Source organism: Ylistrum balloti, unplaced genomic scaffold (assembly GCF_031769215.1).
Source record: "Ylistrum balloti isolate Yb309-2 unplaced genomic scaffold, AGI_CSIRO_Ybal_v1 Utg370012, whole genome shotgun sequence".
Classification (NCBI taxonomy): domain Eukaryota; kingdom Metazoa; phylum Mollusca; class Bivalvia; order Pectinida; family Pectinidae; genus Ylistrum; species Ylistrum balloti.
In genome coordinates this window covers 120022-139407 of record NW_026782084.1, presented here as the reverse complement: position 1 = coordinate 139407, position 19386 = coordinate 120022, and the positions used below count along the sequence as shown (strand labels likewise).

The 19386-nt window shown below is 35.0% G+C and overlaps 2 protein-coding genes across 2 annotated transcripts; one reads left to right on the top strand and one right to left on the bottom strand.

Annotated features, from left to right (window-relative positions):
* Positions 1 to 1083: 1083 nt before the first annotated feature.
* On the bottom strand, positions 1084 to 17009 carry LOC132548475 (uncharacterized). Its single transcript, XM_060212342.1, has 5 exons — positions 16823 to 17009; positions 7190 to 7452; positions 6044 to 6158; positions 4160 to 4261; positions 1084 to 1622 (listed from the first exon to the last, which is right to left on the bottom strand). The coding sequence occupies exons 2-5, from the start codon at positions 7430 to 7432 to the stop codon at positions 1441 to 1443; spliced, it is 642 nt and encodes a 213-aa protein (XP_060068325.1). The 5' UTR covers positions 7433 to 7452; positions 16823 to 17009; the 3' UTR covers positions 1084 to 1440.
* Positions 16795 to 19100, top strand: LOC132548476 (thioredoxin domain-containing protein 17-like). The gene is made up of 4 exons (XM_060212343.1): positions 16795 to 16992; positions 17809 to 17890; positions 18283 to 18358; positions 18531 to 19100. Exons 1-4 carry the CDS (start codon positions 16854 to 16856, stop codon positions 18600 to 18602), a joined length of 369 nt encoding a protein of 122 aa, XP_060068326.1. The 5' UTR covers positions 16795 to 16853; the 3' UTR covers positions 18603 to 19100.
* The last annotated feature ends 286 nt before the right edge of the window (positions 19101 to 19386 follow it).

The window sequence follows — 19386 nt, the reverse complement described above, 5'->3', positions numbered from 1 at the left end:
TATTCATATATTATGTCTTCCTCGATACACCAGAGGTTGTAATCACCACATACCAAAATTCAAAACAAATCCGTGATAGAGCCATATTACCCTTCGTGGTCTTACTACTTTAGAAAAAGATACAGAAGAGATAAATAATCAAACTGCATCAAAAAACTGTTTTGTTCCTTAAGGACCCATCAGTGATGCCAAGAAACTAAGTTTTGAAGCCTTCGAGGCGATTAAAAAAATCAAAAGTGACCGCAAGTGATTTTAAAGTGTTGATGGGAAGACGTACTAGCCGCGTAATTTAATGAATTTCGTAATTTGCATATATCCATGAACGAATCGGACATTTCCGACACCATTTTGAGTCCCATCCAACCGGCTGTATATTAGTGTTTTGATCGTGCTATGTTACTTTGCTTTGGTTTCCACGAATAGGTCATTATTCATTATTCCATAGCTGTGTGCCACTCTGAACTCATTAATAAAGTCCTTTAATGTTATAAAAACAAATGGATACTGACCTTATGTAACTTATCCACATTCCGATGTTTTGAAAATGCATTATAAAGTGTAAGGCTTGCTTATGGAGTGTAAGGGGTATGTTAATTTGAAAAACCATAGTTTTTTGGGAAAATGTATTTTACGTCTAGATTTATCCAAGTTTAATTTGGGAAATTTTGGCATTGAGGCTAATTTAAAACAGCAGTTCAAACACACATGTTGTTGGAACCACCGATGTTTCTACCGCCTTCACTGTACGTGTTAAGTATTTTTGAAAAGTCAAAGAGTGGGATGGAATACTGAGGAGGAGACTCGATATCTCTTATAGTGTTAGTACAAAAAATGATCACTAGTAATAACTTGTCCTGCTTTATTCTCCGTTAACATTTTTTTTTATTTCGTGTATTATGTAGTCATATTTGCCCGTTTGCGGTCTAGACACATTCTATCACGTGCTCACGCAAGTATATCGACAAATTATAAGTTGATTTTAATGCATAATTATTCAAGTCATTTATCCCAGGGCGCCATCCAACGCTTGTGATAAGCTGGTGACAGTGAATTAAAAACTGAAAGAAGAATATAACACCTGGATATCATATGTAACAGATTTATGTTTCATCAACAAATATCTTTCATAATCAGCATTGTATGGGCCTATACAACGATATGGCTCTATGAGTCAATGATTTCATCTCACATTCATTTACATATTCATTTTGTAATACAAAAATTAAGAAAAGATTTTGTTTTGAAAAGTTTCAATCACTTTCTGTAAAAATCAAATTCATTCCATTTGTCATAAAAAAAAATCTGATAGAACACGACTTCACCATATCGTTAGGATTTGCCTGTCATGTTCATGTCATGATTGCCCGCATTTCTGTCGTTTTGCCATTGAGGTTCACCACAAGTGATGCGCTGAAATAAAGAATATTGTTACTATCTTCATTACAATTTCTCTTTTCTGAGTTCAGCATGCAACAGTTTACCCCATACAACACTGTATGGGTGAGCGAAATTAGTTTTCTGTCCATTGCTATCCACCATGTGGCGACCTTCGTTCGCCCACTTAAACAGACTTCCTTCTAAATTAACCGCGGCAGGGAACTCGGGACCGGAAGGAAGTGAACCTGTCAATGAAATATATATAACATTTAGTCCTAATGCGTTAATCACTGATTCAAAAGCGTGCCAATCCTTATTCTAACAGAGTTACATAATTAAGCATACCATATGCATACTTCGTGTCCAAACACTGTTAATACCTTTTTATTGAATAGACACTCAATGGAAAGTTCCTATGAGCCTATAAAAGTGGTTATTTTGAACGAGTTCATTTTTTACCGAGGTAAACAGGAGGCCAGATGGCCTTAACCGTCACTTGAGTTCTATGTTGTTGTTGGTGTTTTAACATATATCATAGAAAGCATCTTGTTAACAAAATAAGATCAAATTCAAAAGTGTGCAAAATAATACAAGACAACCCATGTTGAGGAATCGATCTTACCAATTTTGGCTTTTACCATCGCCCCTGTGGCGAACCAGCATCAATATGAGCATATAGTCAAACGTTCATCCTGAGCTAATAATTTAAACCAAGTTAATGGCAAAGGACCAAACGTTATCCCTTCCCCACTGGGAAATGTGAGAACCTGTGGTCATAAAATTTACAACTTTGGTAAAGTACTTTAAGACTCTTCCATCTATTCACCGAAAATTATATTTCATTCTTGACATATATATGAGTATTAAGAAGAATAGTTTTGAAATGTGAGTCAATTTGACTACTTTTGGCCTGGCCTCTATCACCTTTTTGGGTGGGAACCATATAAATCACATTGCTGAATTAGTATTGGTCATGGAAAGCTTTTGCAAAATTTCACTGAAATCAGTTTACGGATTTTCCAGAAGAAGTATACAATGTTAAAAGTTTTGGATTCAAGACGCCGGAATAATATCGATTGCAATAAGTCACTATGAGATTTGTCTGTGGTGAAATACAAAATTGATACAAAAACTGTTTCAAGTTTTTCTTTTTATAAAAAAGGTATTAAAGAAACACTGACCTGACCTTAATTGACATTTCAACTATACATAACTAGAGTAGTGACATTTCAAAAAGTGCCCTGCAATGTTTTACTAGTTCAAAACACCGTCTTTATTGGGTTACATCGACGAAGAATTCCTGCTAACATACTCAATGGCATTAAAACCGCGAGATAGATAGAGGTTAATTGTGTGTGATGGGATGATTGATATTAACCTGCTTCAAAGTGGCTCTTCATGTCAGCTTTGATGCGATATTATTAGAGAAAACTACCCATCAGATAAGAAATAAAATACTGACATTGACACCTAAGTGATCATGCACTTTAATGTGTCAGTTGGATCTTGTTCTTAATGCCTTAACCAAGTATCTCTCCGTAAACAAATCTAATATTTGACCATGACCTTCAACTCACTGATGTTTACTTCCGGTAAATTTTAATTGATCAAATTTGCTTCATAATGTCATAGCAAAGTATTTACCGGTATAATGTTAAATTTTTCACTAGGTGATCTTAAGTGTATTCAACCCACTTCTCATTTGATTTCAATAAAGTTTCCTTCATAATGTCTTAAAGAATATATACCAGTTACATATTCATATATTATGTCATCCCCGATATTCCAGAGGTTGCAATCACCACATTTACTCTCTCCACCACTGGAACATTTCATGGCAGAATTGAGGGTTCCATGTACGACACCTTGTTGGCAAGATGAAATGACTAGTTTGGTCATTACGTGTACATCAAACGAATCTCAAGGTCGCACAAGGGCATATTGTAATGGATTTGAACTTGGGTGTCACTTCTCTGTAATCTTTAAAAGGAGCGTATCAGCCTGTGATTTGTCTTTTTTTTCTCCTTGAACCAATCAAATTTCTTTGCTTGTGCCTTAAAGATATTATAAATTATCATTCGACCTGAATTACGAAAATATACGAACAGGCGGAGTCATGTTGTTGTAAAATGTAATTTACAAACCAAAACACATGGCTGACAGTTGAGTTCATCGATTCGTGATGGAACATCACCAAAAGTATCGATAAAATCGATCACGATGGAAAACGACAAACGAAGTAACTCCATTTGTGACAAAAAATGGAAATTCGCTGTGCTCCCTCTAACTAGAGGTTCGTTTAAGACGTCATGCTCGAAGTTATAATCGCCACAATACAGACATTATGTTATCACGATTGTGCATATCTTCGTCATTCTTCTGGTCCAATGACCATATTTGATCTTCAGTTCTATCATTGTTACTTTTTTCCTCCGAATGAAAAAAGTTCCCTTAAATCATTTGCCGATACATTTTGTACTTAACCTAGTAAACAAGGTTGGCTATTCCTGAAGTATATTCATCTGTGGGCGAAGTGTCAGTGATACGATATGTAATATTATATCTCTTTCCGGAACCCATTCATACTGTTTATATTACTTCGGCGAACGAGTTCGTATGTGTCCTGATCGCCGGGTGCCTAATTCGTTTAATAGAATAACTTTTGCATTGATTTAGATCACATTTGACTTTCGACATAATATGAAGTCACTTATAGGATTATGTTACGTAAAATTGTTTCGGAGCCAAATATCTCACAGAACATCGATATAATTCATCTCACCTGAGTTTTCTTTCAGGTATTTCTGGAACTTATCCGCGACTATAGACGATCTGTATCCCAAGGAACAATAACACACAATATCTGTATTTGCAAGGTTCTCAACTGAAAAGCAAAGCGACTGAATTAAATATATATATACATACTGTATACACACAACTTTTAGCGGTAATATCATTTTAGCACTTTTTTGCGCTTGAGATATTGCGCTAAAATATTATTGCGCTTATCGCAGTTCCTATATCGTCATTGCTCTTATTTATTAAAAAATGCTCTTAAATTTGATTCCGCCCAAATTAGTAAATTTACAGTAACGTTTTTGCTAAATACTGGACTACAAAGGGTCTTTGCATTCGCTATTTTGTCGTTTATTATTTCTATGAGATATTTAATCATATATAATAAATTCTTATAACTGTATTTGCAATGATCAGAATGGGAATGTCATTCAGTCCATTAACTGGAAGAGCGATGAGTAATAACGAATGAATGCACTTATTGTACTGTAACTGAACCTTTTCTTTTGGAAAATACCAATTGAAAAGACATGCATATAGATATGTGCACAAAATTTTACCTGCGTCATTCGTCTTTACCGTAAAACTGTTACATTCTACCTATTCTTCATCGTTGGCAAATTCCAAATTCATGAACAATTTTATTTCAATATATGTAACACAAATACTGTTTGATCTTATAAAATATGTTCGATCATAATGAGGATACATAGAGGTGGATTCCCTGGGTTTTCCTTTTATTCTGTACGCGTTTGTAAAGGGACTTTGCTTTAGTCTATGTTTTGAAGGTTCCGTTATAAGGCGCTGTACATTACTATCTTTTAAGAACAACATTTTTATATTTTAGTTACCATCATTTACAAATTTTATTATTTACAAATTAAATTATCACCAGGATGGATACCACCCACTCCCGAAATTGCAAGTCTGGGTTTAATATTGATTCGGTGCCTTTAGGTCAGGTATATCATCCTAGGCGTGTCCCCTGGTCTTTGATATGAGTTCAACATTTGACTTGGTCAACTACACTGCCAATACCAGACATAAACCAATCTAGGAAGGGTTTTTCGACATTCATATTATGTTATCTGAATAATGAAGTCATCAGTCTGACAATTATTTTATTAAAACATCCCCGGTTACTTTGTTATAACGGCTCCTTCATCTGTGTAATAAAAAGATTATTTTTAGTTCCGATAAATATGCAAAAACCAAGGATGTCGTGATTAACGAACACGGATACAATTTGTTCCAGTGAATCGCATTACTTCACTGCGAAATTTATGTCATGACTTCGGTCACACAAACTTAAGAATATGTTTTTACTTTTACATGCAACCGCAGAAAATAATCAACTATAAATTTTCCTAAAACATTCAAAAATTAATTGCCTGAAGTACCGGTGTTTTAATTTGAACAGCCATATTTTAACAGAAGCTTAAGGTGGCGCCCTTTTGGTGTCATTGACAACGTGAACAACAACAAAAATTTTCACTCAGATAAAGTTTGGGAGGTAGCAAATATCACGCATTATTCCGTATACTTCTGCTTACGCAAGCCTTCTCGTGATGCGTTAATATCAATATGTAAAAGAACGGGGTTGATAAGCTCCATCTAGATACTATAGTATGTATAATTTTAACAACGATGTTGTTTTATTACTTGTAGGTTTTAGAGATAATGAGGTCGTTAGTACTCGGATGAATTCATGATCACATTATCGAAGTTTGTTTTCATTTCCGAGTAAGGAAATTCATTGCGACTTGCTTTGTTTATTTCAACAGATAAATGACAACGTCTAATCCTTGTTCAGAAATCACATGAAAGAAACACAAATTTCTCTTGAGTCATTCCTATATCAACTTCTCACCTGGTTGAAGATATTCCGGTAATGACTTGACGATCTGGTCTACATCCTTGTCGAAATCAACTCTCACTGACCCCTCCAGATGACTGATTACGTACTCTTCATCTGGTCGACAGTCCTGTGTACAATTATTTAGACCTTTTAGCCAAAGTACCCAATTTAACAATTAATATCTCGAAAAGGAATGTTTATTTTGCAAGTGAAACTGGAAAAGCTTGATCGTGTAATCTTACTTGCCACCCCTTTTCTTACATAACTGTTAAATTTTGTTTATCATAAATAAATAAATTAATAAACTTGTAAGTTCTCCTTATTTATGATACACAGAACAGTATTTTCTCAATGTTCAACATTAAATAACTTATCAGCATTAAAAACATTTTTTGACATTAGGAGTGATTTTCATAGGAACCATTCAATAAAGTAAAAACATCAAATAATTACGTCAATCACTGCTTGACGTCCATTTTTGAGTGGTTATTAAAACATTGTTGCTTCTGCGAACCAGTGGTTCTAATAATTCATTTTATACTGGACAAAAATAATTTATTTGAAATTTTAATTATTTTTTTATGATTTTCTTTTAAACATGAAGAGATTGTTCATTTACTATTAAATTAACTCTTTATAACCAGCCTTCGAGCGGCACGTTTCGATCATCTTCCTTTTCGAAACAATTTGTGCAGTAGTCTTTTTTAGTAACATCAACATCAAGAAATTATCAACATTTCAACAAAACTCAAAAGGAAATCGAGCCCGCGCGAAAAAAAAAGATTTACGCGGATACTTTTAAAACAGAAAGATAATATATTACTGGTTTTTCTTATACGACGTGGCAATATTTGACCATCAAAGCAAAACGAATACAGGAAAATTATTTCCCTTTTTGTGCAGTCACACCCAAACTTCTTCAAATAAAAACAACTGAAAGACTGCTATAGATAACCCGAGTAAAGATTAGTCTGTAAAGTATTCCCTGATCCGACTTGAAAAGGCGATCGTGAAGTAAATTTATGATTATCTTTCTGCTTGATTCAGTCTGCAGAAAGGTAATTCACAAACCACGAAACAAAGTCGTGCATCTGATCTGTAAAACGAAAAAGAAATTTTGGTGTAGAGATCAGACTGGAGTGGTGGAAACTTGCTTACCAAGATGACGAGTTTCCTTCGGGCGTCGCTGGTATCCTGTACTTGTTGATCCGACGAGGTACCTTCCGTATTTTCGTCCCCGAAATTTCCTTTGTCACCACTTATGTTGTGCTTCAAAGAAAGTTCACTGGGTATGACATGGTTTTTCGTCCAGTCATGAAGAGTCTCTGTGTTGATATCTTTCACGGACCCAAATTTCTTTGAAATCATGGAAATCGTCATTTTCATTCCAAAGCTGGCCATGCTCTTACATCTATGTTTCTCTGAAAACAGTAAAATGATATTGTTGTAGAGCAATACCAGAACCAATCCATTCAGCTGTCGAGAGAATATTTACAATATGTACTTATCAGATCATCACAGGATACGGCCGTAGACAACTGCTAGATCAGGAAATGATTTATACAACACAAATCTCGTGCGCATGTTGTCTTTGACAGGAATAAATTCATTACATGAACTCAACGTAAAGCAAGACTTTGTTGCATTTGGCAATATATGTTCTTTGATGCCGAATGCTTACATTGTGGTAAGAAAGTTAATTTTCAAGTCATTTCTCATCACAGAAATTATTTTTATGTTTATTTATTTAAATTATCTTTAACACGCCGAAAGTTTGCATTTACAGCACGAAGACAGAACAGGAACCAAAATAAGATGCATATTATTCCCCTCCAAGGAGAGACATTAGAAAAATTATTGTCGGTGTTCAATTAGACGCTAGATGATTGATACGATTCTGTTGAAATATCGCAGAAAAACCATGGAAACATATGAACGTTCGCAGTGGTGGATTGGACCATTTTTATGTCGTTGCCAATATTTACTGTTTCTGTTTTTCCGTACTTTACGTCACTATCGCAGTTTATACTCTCGACTATCCTTGGACTACATTAGCGACAGGTACCCAATACAGAAATTTCACACATGATGTTAGGTCTTTGCTTTCTACTATCTTTTCCAATCTCTCTTGGCCTGTTATTTGCCTATAAACACTCACATGAATATATCCAATAACCATCACGCAAATAACAAATAAATATGTTTTTTCAAGAAAGCGTAATCTCTCAATGGTTTCCTCAGATGCGTTGTAAAAGGACAAGAAACTTTAAAACTATGTAGAAATTAATTATGAAATAATCATTGTCTGCAGCTGAACAAGAACTCGTTATGTCAGCATCGGGCTAACTAAAAGCCTTGGTTGCTTTTTTTAATTGAAAAGAATTTTTTTATATTTGCTTGGTGGTTTCAGGTAATATCCGCGTGAAGTTTCAGTGACAAATCTGCCGTAATAGGTTAAGAGAAATTGATAAAAAATAGTAAAAATCAACTTTTAGGATCCTGCTCTGTTCTTTTCTTTCCTGCTTGCTCTTTGTTTCCTTACTAGATTCTTACATTGCTCTTTGCGCCTATTGCCATCCGTCCTCATATGACCCTGGTTGTTTCATGGATGTTTAACGCGAAAAAACAATAAAAACAAACAAAAATTCACGAAAAGAAAATGGAGAATCAATTGTCTCATATTTCACACTCATTGAACTAGTGACTTGCAGTGTATGTCTCACTAAGATCTACGCTCTTAGAATATAGATAAAAAAAATCAGTTGAAAATATGTTCAGTTTTCGTTTCTCCGGACCTTTGTTACTACAAAACAGCCATTAATCAGTATCGCAGTTGTCTCACAAGTCGAGGTCCATGTCTAGTACAAAATGAAAGACTTTCCTATAATCCAAAAGGTGAGTACCCGTTAAGCGTGGGAGTGATATGTATGGCAGCAAATCTTAAAATCGTTTGTCTGTCTCTATGTCTAAATTGATATATTGTGTGGCAATAAAACATTGCACCATATAGGAATATAAAATCCCTTTTATACTTTTGTCATCATAAAGAGGAAGAGAAACACGATCCTTTTACCCTAAAGTGTTTTAAAAGATTTTTTGAAAGCGAGACTTTTGTATTGTGGGATACTATATTTAATTTCAGGCATTTCAGAGTACAATTTTTCTTTTACATTCTTAATACTCATACTGTTTAATACGAATGACATTAACATTTAGACTGATATAAACCTGCAGTTTTTGTAGCTATAAAGAAACTAAAAATCAATTAATTGAAAAACAATAATTAATAATTGCGAAGGTCGTAACTTTAGAACATAACATCGGTGGATGACACTTTATTCCAGGCGTTAAAACAAACAGCTCATGCAAGTGACCAATTACTTAAAACTGGAGAAATCTTGTAATATGCAGCGATTTATAAACTGAATGTCAGGGAATGGAACTAACAAATGCTGCCACCCATCCTTACCTCGGTAAGGCTTCGGGTAAATTTCTTCGGATCTATCTTAAAAGTGTCAACAAGTGACAACAAGCGTCGTAAAGCGTCTTCAACATTATGAGAAACAATAATTGATTTAAGATGTTACTTACAGTGAAAACCAAAGTATTCCAAATATCTAATATTCGTTTCTTCAATAACAAACAATGATAAATAATATCATTTTAACGAGAGAAAAAAATATCAAAAAAGAAAAGAAAAGAAAAAAACAACAGGTTTTATTAGATGGTCATTATCTGCATAACAAGAAATCAACTGACATCAAAATTCAGGGAAATGTATTTGTCTTCATCCATATTTTACTGTAACTCTAAAGTGTAGTATCTATCTGTGTGCTACGCTTGATGTCTATAGTTTTGAGTATAATAATAATAATAATTGTAAAAATAACCCAAGTAAAACACAAAAAGTCTCGAAACATTTTCCTCAGGCTGGTAACAAGTATTTTTCATATATCACAACCAGTTTGAAACTTTTGTGTAACATTTCGATGATTACACTGTCTACATCATCAGACAAATGACCAATGTGAAGTATATTGAACTGACGTGCATATACAGTAGTTAGTAAGGGTTTCCGAGTTGAAATTGGATTCACATTCACTGTTCAACCAAGCAAGAAGTTGTCAACTTGCTGACAAGCTCGTTACACAATGGTTCAAATGATGCAGGTTGATGGAAATTATCGGGAAGTTTTATTGCTGTCATAGTGATCTCTTTGAGAAATATTCTATTTTTTATGAAGCTGGACGTATTTGATGCTCGTTAGTTTGTCTGTTGGTTTCGTTGTTGTATACATTGTTCTCATTTGAGAACGTAAAATAACTTACTTGGATTGACCAAGGTTTACATGGCGGGTGTCGTCGTTGTAGCAGAAGACGCTAACTCATTTTCTTGGTATTTATTGTCCCGTTCGATCGGTAGATGCATGTTCCAGTTAGCAATTTTGCTTTTGTTTCCCCTCGCTACATGTCCCCCTGGATTGAACGGTTTGTCAAATACTAATAGATAAAATGGTCTTGCCGATGTTCAGTATTTTTTAATTTAGTTATTTAAGTGATGGCTTACCCCTTCTTTCCATTCTCTTTCAATGGTTTATTTAATTAATTTCTTCCACTTTTGCTTGTCCAGTGGTTTGCTCATTAGACCATAGGCGGATGGAAGGTTGTACTGGATTAACAATCTCCTTAACGTGTTGTACATACTCTTGTCAGTAACGTGCTTGATCGCAAGTTGTCGTGAAGCTATCTTGAACGCTAAAGAGTCTGGTAATTGTAGAATATTATAGAAGAGATTAATCAGGTTTTTGTGGAGGACACAGGCTATCGACATAATATCCATTAAAACGTGCACAGCATCTGTTGGTGTAGGATTGGGTGGACGTTGGATTTTTTTTTTTTAACTTTTTGATTGAAAGCTCTCCAGACCTTAATAGTTTGCTTGTGTTAGGGCCGAGATATCAAAGTCATAGACGATTCTAAAGACAACAAATGTTCTCAGATGTGCCCTTTTAATTGTTGGCTAATTCCAGTTTTCCCTTGCATTTCTGGTTCTAAGAGAGGATATGAAGTTTTCCGACCTGTGCTAATTCTGTCTAAGACTTGCCTTGCCCTACTAGTTTGTCTTCGTATTCATAGATTGGTCTCCAAGGATGAGGCTGGAATAGGATATCCGTGTAGGTAGTTTCACTTTTGCAGTTAAATTGAAGAATTGCGCTTTTTGTTAGGTTAATTCTATATATGTTTTTATCACTGAATTGTTCCTCGCGCCTCTAATATCTAGGTCGGTATATGAGAGCAGGATTAAGTCATCAGCACATTTAACAAGGGGTATGTATGCATTTCCAAGGAGTACCGGAGTAACAGATTATTAAATTTCTTGGTCCTCCTTGTCGCATTCCGTATTTCAGTTCAATGGCTGCTGACAGTCCCATTCTCCATCTGATGTCATTTAATGTCTTTCACTATGATCCAGTCTGTCTCTTGAATGCCATCATGGTAAAGGTTGTGGAGAAGTACTTCATGCCTGACAACATCGAAGATTTTCAAGAGGAACGATGTTAGTAAAAAATCTTTCTCTGTGACTATGCCACTAGGATGCACTCTGTGACAACTGCATATGTGATAGAGGAGGTGCCCTTTGTGAATCCAGACAGCTGATATTAATTTTTTTATATTGAAGTTTTAGTGATGTTTACTGTTCAGGATGTTCAAAAGTCTTCGGGTTGACCGATTATCAGCAATACTATTGTAGATGGCAAGATTGTCTTTTTTTGAGTGAAGGTGGCATTTTCTCCTGCAATAGGCAGGGATAGCACAGTGTAACTATTTAGTCAGTGTTCGTAGAGCTTGTAAAACTTAGGTGTTTGCTCGTGAATTCATTATCATCAGGGACCTTGTTGTTAAGTTTTCACTTTTATTTACTTCCTTGAGAGTAATTGTTGTTGGTTCTTTAATGCATATTTCACAAATAGCTTAAATATTATTTGACAGTGTATTTGAATGCCTTTCAGGTGAATGTAATCAAAGTGAGAGGGCCGGCATCAGTTATTTCTTCTGGTGTGAGTTGTCTGTCATTCACAGTAAGGTATGTTTATTCTTTGTTTCTTTGTTTACGGATAAGGGAATAAAAGATCTTATGTTGTCTCCGGTTTCAACTACCTTGGTTGATATCAGTCAGTAGAGGCATAACAGTAATCACCGCATATGATATAAAATGAGGATGATGTTTTTGTTTCCCATTAAGTAATATAAATTGCCTACAAAGATGATTCTCAATGGATGGTTTTGGTGACAGCATGAAGTTCTACTCTGAACAGTTCGTAGCATTCAGTTCAATTTTCAGCTGAAATCCTCCATCTTTAGGAATAATGTTTTATTCACAAAATTCTGATTTTCTTTTCTTAAGTGCGTTATCTGTATGGAAGGCAAACTGTATCGCCTTTTAGGGGTAGGCCTCAGGACTCTAAGATACAGGAAAAGTCAGTAAAAGTTCAATGTAGGTCAATCGTGTTTCCTCTATGTTGGGATGGGATCAACTGTAGTATTAACTCTCAGAGTATACTTTAGTTGGTTTAGTTCACAAAAGATAGAACATAAACGTTTTTTATAGTATTTAAAATATTAAAATACCCTGTTGAGAAAATAGGTGATTCATCCTGTAGATCACGAAATATGTAAAGCGTTTTAAAAGAGGAGATTTTGAGAGCTATTTTTTCCAGAAGTTCTACTTCTAGGAAAAAACGGAGATTCAACATGACCAAGTGCAGTCTCGAGAGATCATGTGCAAAATATTGTACGTGGGGTAACTGTAAAATTGTTAAAAAAAAAAAAAAAAAAAATATGAGCACGATAACACGTCTTAAACTCTGCCATGACGCTGTTGGAGGTATGGTCCTTGCAGACCAAAAAGAATAAAAATAATTATTATGGGAGCCAAAGAGATAGATTCCACTCCAAAAAGATGCATATTTTTGTCGGTAATATCTTCGGTCAGATCTCTCCATAGAACGTGATATGTTCGGTTCAGACCCTTAGATAAGAGGTTGGAGCCAATTCCTTTAGGTTCGATAAAAATTAATAATTGTTGAATATGAAAGTTCATAAGAATAAGACAATTTTAGAATACAGGCCACTAGGTTCCAACGTTGCTTATAAAATCAGAATGGCGGGAGGGGGTCTCAACATATTCCCGACAAAATCCATGTCAAAAGTTCATAAAGCAGTGTAGAAGCAGTGTAGGAATGCATCGATTTTAACGAGCTCTCTCTAACCCAGACAATCCAATCAATCAAAACGAGTTAATAGTCCTGATCAGTCGTTTTATTTTCGAAGCGACGTCTAATGGAGAGTAGAAAAAAAATGACGGGAATCCAGACTTGTCTGGTGCGAAGGGAGACCTTTTAACACTTGCAGTAATAATTCATTTATGCGTTTGTTCAATTTTTTTGCATTTTGTGAATTTATCTTGTATAAAAATATTTTATGTAAATTTAACTGATCATAACTAAAATATCTCATAAAAATGTAATAAATGGACAATGTTATTGCAGAAATATTTTCTGTGTAATATTTGTTTCATTCTTTACTGTTTTACAATTTTGGTATTTGAAATAGACAGGAAGGGTGTGGAATGACGAGTAGCGTCAGCCATAGCTAAATTTCGATCATCCTGTCCAATCAGATACCGAAATTGCAATAAATGTTATGTAACATAATACGCCCACTTGGTACGCATTTGGTCATCTAATCATGTCCTCCTTTTTACCAGTCAAGATAGAATGATTCACATGTTGATTGCATCAGTACCGGAACGCGTGGGAAGATGGACTTGAGGTCAGATTGCAAGGTAATTTGCAAAAAATGGCTTTGAGAAAGAGAAAGAGGATTTAGACGATTTAATGCTCTCTCACGCATGCGAGAACATCGAAAATGAGATAATATATTTGAACGTTTACAGTCTCTGTTGGTGTCTCAAACTGTATCAAAATATGAAACGGACGAACATGAAGCAGGAGGCAAATAAGTAGAAATGGGTAATTTTTGTTGGAATTACCTACAGATTTATTAAATATATATGAAGAGCAGGAAATTGCCATGTCTAAACCAGAAGCAGACAGCAATAGGTTTGCGTCTGCGGTATCTGATGAAGATTTGATTGATCTGATAATGCACAAGAAAATGTTAATACCAAGACAAATACCAAACGTATCCGAGAAATGGCGAAAGGAAGGAGGTATAAGTGATAGTATTCTGGACATGGATGCTATCAGCATGGAATATCATCTACAGCGATTCATAGCAGAAACCCGACGACAGGACGGAGTATCCCAAAAGAGCATGTACCTGATCGCCTGTGAGCTATACAGACACTCGCGCGATAACAACATATTTGACAAGAATTTTCAGGAGGAAAAGAATAAAGAATTCGTCGTTTTTAGGCTAGTCCTTGATGGACGCACAAAACTTTTGATAGACCAAGGAATCGGCTGTGCTGTGGGGCAAGCGGATCCCATTAACCGTAAGCGATGAAGAGAAGATGTGCAGTGAAAATGTATGTAAGTTAATGCTGTGATTTCAGCAGATCTGCACAAATGTAATTAATAATTGATAAGAAGTGTTGCAAATGCATTGGGAAACTTCATTTCGCATTTTAAAAGTTGATTATTTTTTGTCGCTAAAAATACCTCTCTTTGGTTTCAAGTATTTGAAGATTATTCGGTATTACTGTCACACTTTACGCTGTACTTGAGTCACCTTAGCTGTCGATAAGACATTAACATTAAATACTGACTCATTCTATTTATATACAGGTAGCCGGTGCATCGCCGACTATTTTAGTGCTTACCTCCTCGCTATGGGAGAAAAAGGACCGTTTTATAGACAACCATTACCAGGTTCCCCCGAGAAACACAGATTCGGTTTGGCAGTCAAACAGTTGGAAGAAATAAACTGAGGAGTTTTATTGTTAAAGTGATTTGTGGCGATCCAATTTCACTCATAGCGGCAAACGCGCTACTCAACTGTTGGCATCAGGGGTTGATGAACAGGAGATAATGAACCGTACTGGTCACAGGTCACAAACTGCAATGCGTAAATATAAACGGTCAAATGATGACATCACTGCTAAAGTGTCTTCCATTCTGAACCCTCCTCCATTTGAGGAAAGCAAGGAGAACAAACATCCCCTCTCTGAAGAAATGTCGACCTCACCATTAGTTCAAAATGTGAACGCCAAAAGGGCTAAATTTGTTGGTGTGAGCACTGCCGCGTCAAATAATGCAGTATACCGTGAATGCAGTTTTTTTTTCAGTTACTAATTTTAAGTTCGGTTGGTTGTGATTAACGTTTTAGTGTTTCCAGAAGTATAAAATCATTGACATTTAGATTCAATTTCCTTGAATTTATTTCAATTACTTTGATATTGAAATAATAAAATATATTTCTAAGGTCAAGTAACGAGCTGAAATATTAATTTCGGGTCTGAAAAATCAAAGAAAGTGGTTCCAAAAGTAGGGAGTCACGTATTAAGACATAGCAGTCCGGGTTGCTAATGTGTGCTTTGATCGTGCCAGAGACATTGAATTTATGATGTCAGGCAATTTTATGTACACAATATTGCTGATAGCCCTTTTATCAGTGGACAGATATACTGAACAGTCACAGTATTTTCAATATTTATTTGTGTTATCAATTATGACCCATGCCATGGATCATATAATTCAGAACTTATACTGTACAGCGGCAGGGGCGTAGCTTCCATAGAAAGCACGGGCTTACAAATATAAAAAGTCCGTGCATAGAGTATGTCGGACAAAATTACAAAACTAAGGTTGAAAATAGATATCATACCATCTTTGCAGCTATCAGATATCAGGGGTTGAAGTTTGTTGTTAAATAAATAAAAAAAAACTCTCAGAAAACCATTCAAAACGTCTTTGAAATCATGAAATTCAGACCCCTCACCTTGACTTACACATTTCTGCTGGGCTTGCTAGGCCCCTGAGCGGTAAAGCAGTGGGTAGTCAGGGATCTTCATAAGCTACACTTGTGACTTTCAAACGTATTTCTAATGTTAAGTTAAGGCCAGTTTAACTGAGAGAGAGAGAGAGAGAGAGAGAGAGAGAGAGAGAGAGAGAGAGAGAGAGAGAGAGAGAGAGAGAGAGAGAGAGAGAGAGAGAGAGAGAGAGAGAGAGAGAGAGAGAGAGAGAGAGAGAGAGAGAGAGAGAGAGAGAGAGAGAGAGAGAGAGACCCCGCAGGAACAATGCCTGTGAGACAGAATCCAGTTCCCTTGCTAACACTCACTGCACTATCAAAGGCAGCGAACGTCAAAAATGTCATATGCTTTGCCTTTGATTTCCTCATACATCCAGAATCCCTATGTTGTTTTCCAGTGTCAAATATATACATATATTTAAGTTGTTTCATTACAAGATCTTGTAGAATTAGTTTAGTGGGAGGATTATAATTTAAATTTAAACTACAAATTAATAACACTGTTATATCGTCGTGCTGATGTGTCTCAATCATGTAATGTATATTAAATCGTGGTCTCATGTTCACACATATGTATGTATCAATTTGTTTGATCCCTTTATTCAAGGTCGATTTTCTACTTCTGAAATTTGACTAATTAATACTAACTCTACTTTCAACGAGAAAACCTTATTTAACATATGTCGTTACCATTTTGTTTTTTAAAAAAACCGGATATCCATTTTCCGTGCTTTCATAAAATATTTAGACAGACCGGAAGTAGATGCAAAGATAACACGGTGGGAGTCTCTACACTTACCTGCGGACGATTAGCAGAATCACATTTCAGCATGGTGATACAGGTACATGTTGAGGGTATCACAAAGTTTGAAGAGGTGGCAGAGGAACACAAGGGCAAGACGATATTTGCACTCTTTTCAGGTTCCGTGAATGACGAGGGTAAAAACTGGTGCCCCGACTGTGTGGCTGGTAGGTAACAGATGTTGTGTAGGGGAGGCTACTCTAATTGAAACATAAACTTCCTGTACTTTCGGTTTGCCTAGAAATCTTTTTTTTCTAGGTTTTTTGTTTCTTTTGAGATTTTTAGTAATGTATAACTACACAGCACAGGATAGTAACATACACTCACATACCCTTACATACACATTCGTCACGTGGATGACGTCATCATCAGCATCATCGTATGCACATATCATCACTTGATTACTTTAATAAAACACTTTTACACTGAGAGACATAACAAACAGAACATAGAACCCTAATTATGATTAGTAAAAAATAACTGCTACCAAAGAGAGAGAAAAAAAGAAAAGAGAGAGAAGGATGTAGTAATGAAAAGGGTCATAATAAGGGAAAATGTATGAGGTAGAAGTTGTAAAATTGTCCTTATAGGCATGGGGAAAAAAGAGAAAAAAAAAACGAATAAAAAAAACAAACACAAAGCAAAATATTACTATAGAACAACTAGTTTTTCCCTCTTCTTCTATTCATACTCAAATGTTTCTCGAGCATTATCCCTGTTACTAATTGCTATTTACTTATGAATTATATAATGGTCTATTATTGTGTACATTAGTGCATTTATATTCAAGGAGCTATGAAGACATCACATCATGTCCTGATGTTTTTGATATTTTGTATGAGAAATAAAAAAAATACAATTCTTTATTGAAATTAAAGGAAATAACAAGTGTGTCTAATAACATTTCAAAACTTAAGAAGATTTTGAACCTGTTAGCATTTCCATAAAACATGTATAATAGTATTCTTATGCACTATTTGTAGCTGATCCTGTAGTGTCGAGAAATGTGGCGAGTGCCCCAAATGATGCTGTATTCATTCATTGTGGAGTTGGTGGCAGAGACTAGTAAGTAAATGTCTGTTAAATTTATTGATTTAAATCACAAGGTGAAAAATATATTTCATCAGTCTAGAATTGTTTGAATTCTGGTAATCTTCTTTTATATCAACACAATTTTTTTCCATTTTTAAAACTCTCTTTCATAATAAAATCTGAAAACAAAATTCATGCATTAATAAGGGTGAAAATACAATGTACACCTACTTGCAGTGTAAAATGAAAAAAAGAAATACATATCTTGCTTACAATGAGTCAATGGTATTACAACATACCTGTATAACAAGAAACTTCCTGTGCTTCTAACTTCAGAAATATATACTGATGCTTCTTGATATGAATTTAGAGAAAATTTGTGTTTAACTGTCAGACTAAAATCATAAATTTATATTTTGTTTCAGTTGGAAAGACCAGAAAAATGATTTTAGAACCAAGTTGGGACTGAAGTGTGTTCCTACCTTGATGATATTGGGAAAGGTATAGAAGACTTACACATATAGACATGTAAATAAACCCATGATGGTAAAACCAATACAATATTCTTTTAAATATTCAATTTATCTTTAAATATTTATTGATAATTTACGAGTATAAAAACTATGTTTACTTGATGATGACTGTACCTGATTTTATACTCTTTTAATTTCAGCCGAATAAACTTGAAGAGGAGCAGTGCGCTAATGATGATTTGGTAAAAATGCTTTTCTCTGAAGAAGACTGATAAACCTTCATTTCAACTCTAAAGCTTTATAATAGAACAAAATGGTTACAGGCTGAATGATTGCAAGCTTCGGTTGTTATGTATTTCTACACTGGAGATAGGTGATATATTCAAGAAATTTGCTGTTGTTTTGCTTTTGAATTTTGCAAACACATCTCGGATACAGAGTTTACTTATCCAAGTACAATACTATGGTATTATTCAGGTTAGAGTAAAAGTTAAATTTAATGACATATATGTATGCTTGAGAATGGCGACACTTTAAGAATCGTTGTATGTAACTCAGACTGGAAAATTGAAGTAAATCTCAATATGTTAATCTGTAATTTTAACAATTTTGTACAATTATAAGTCGTAGTTCGTATCTAAAAGTTGAACAAATGAGGTGTACATGTACATGTTAATTAGTCTAAGTATGTCACATAAAATGTGCATTTGTAAATCTAGAATTAAATGTAATTGATGATGATGTATAATAAATATGTTGAAAAGAAGTAATGTACAGACTTTTGTGTGTCTGAATGACTGAGTGCAATAACCAGAGACAGAATTAAATCACATAATTTCCATGACAGTCTCTTCTACATCAGCCCTTTACTTCCATCTTTTCCTATGATGAAACCAACAAGAAAAGCTTTCCACCAAGCTGAATAAGTGTGAGGTTTTCTTCTTTTCCCTATTGTGAATATTTCCATTGTTTGCCTGGTGTTTTCATTCTGCTATGTTTTATTTACTTGCGAGTGTTATTGATAAAGCCGTAGATGTCTACACTTCTGTCACACCT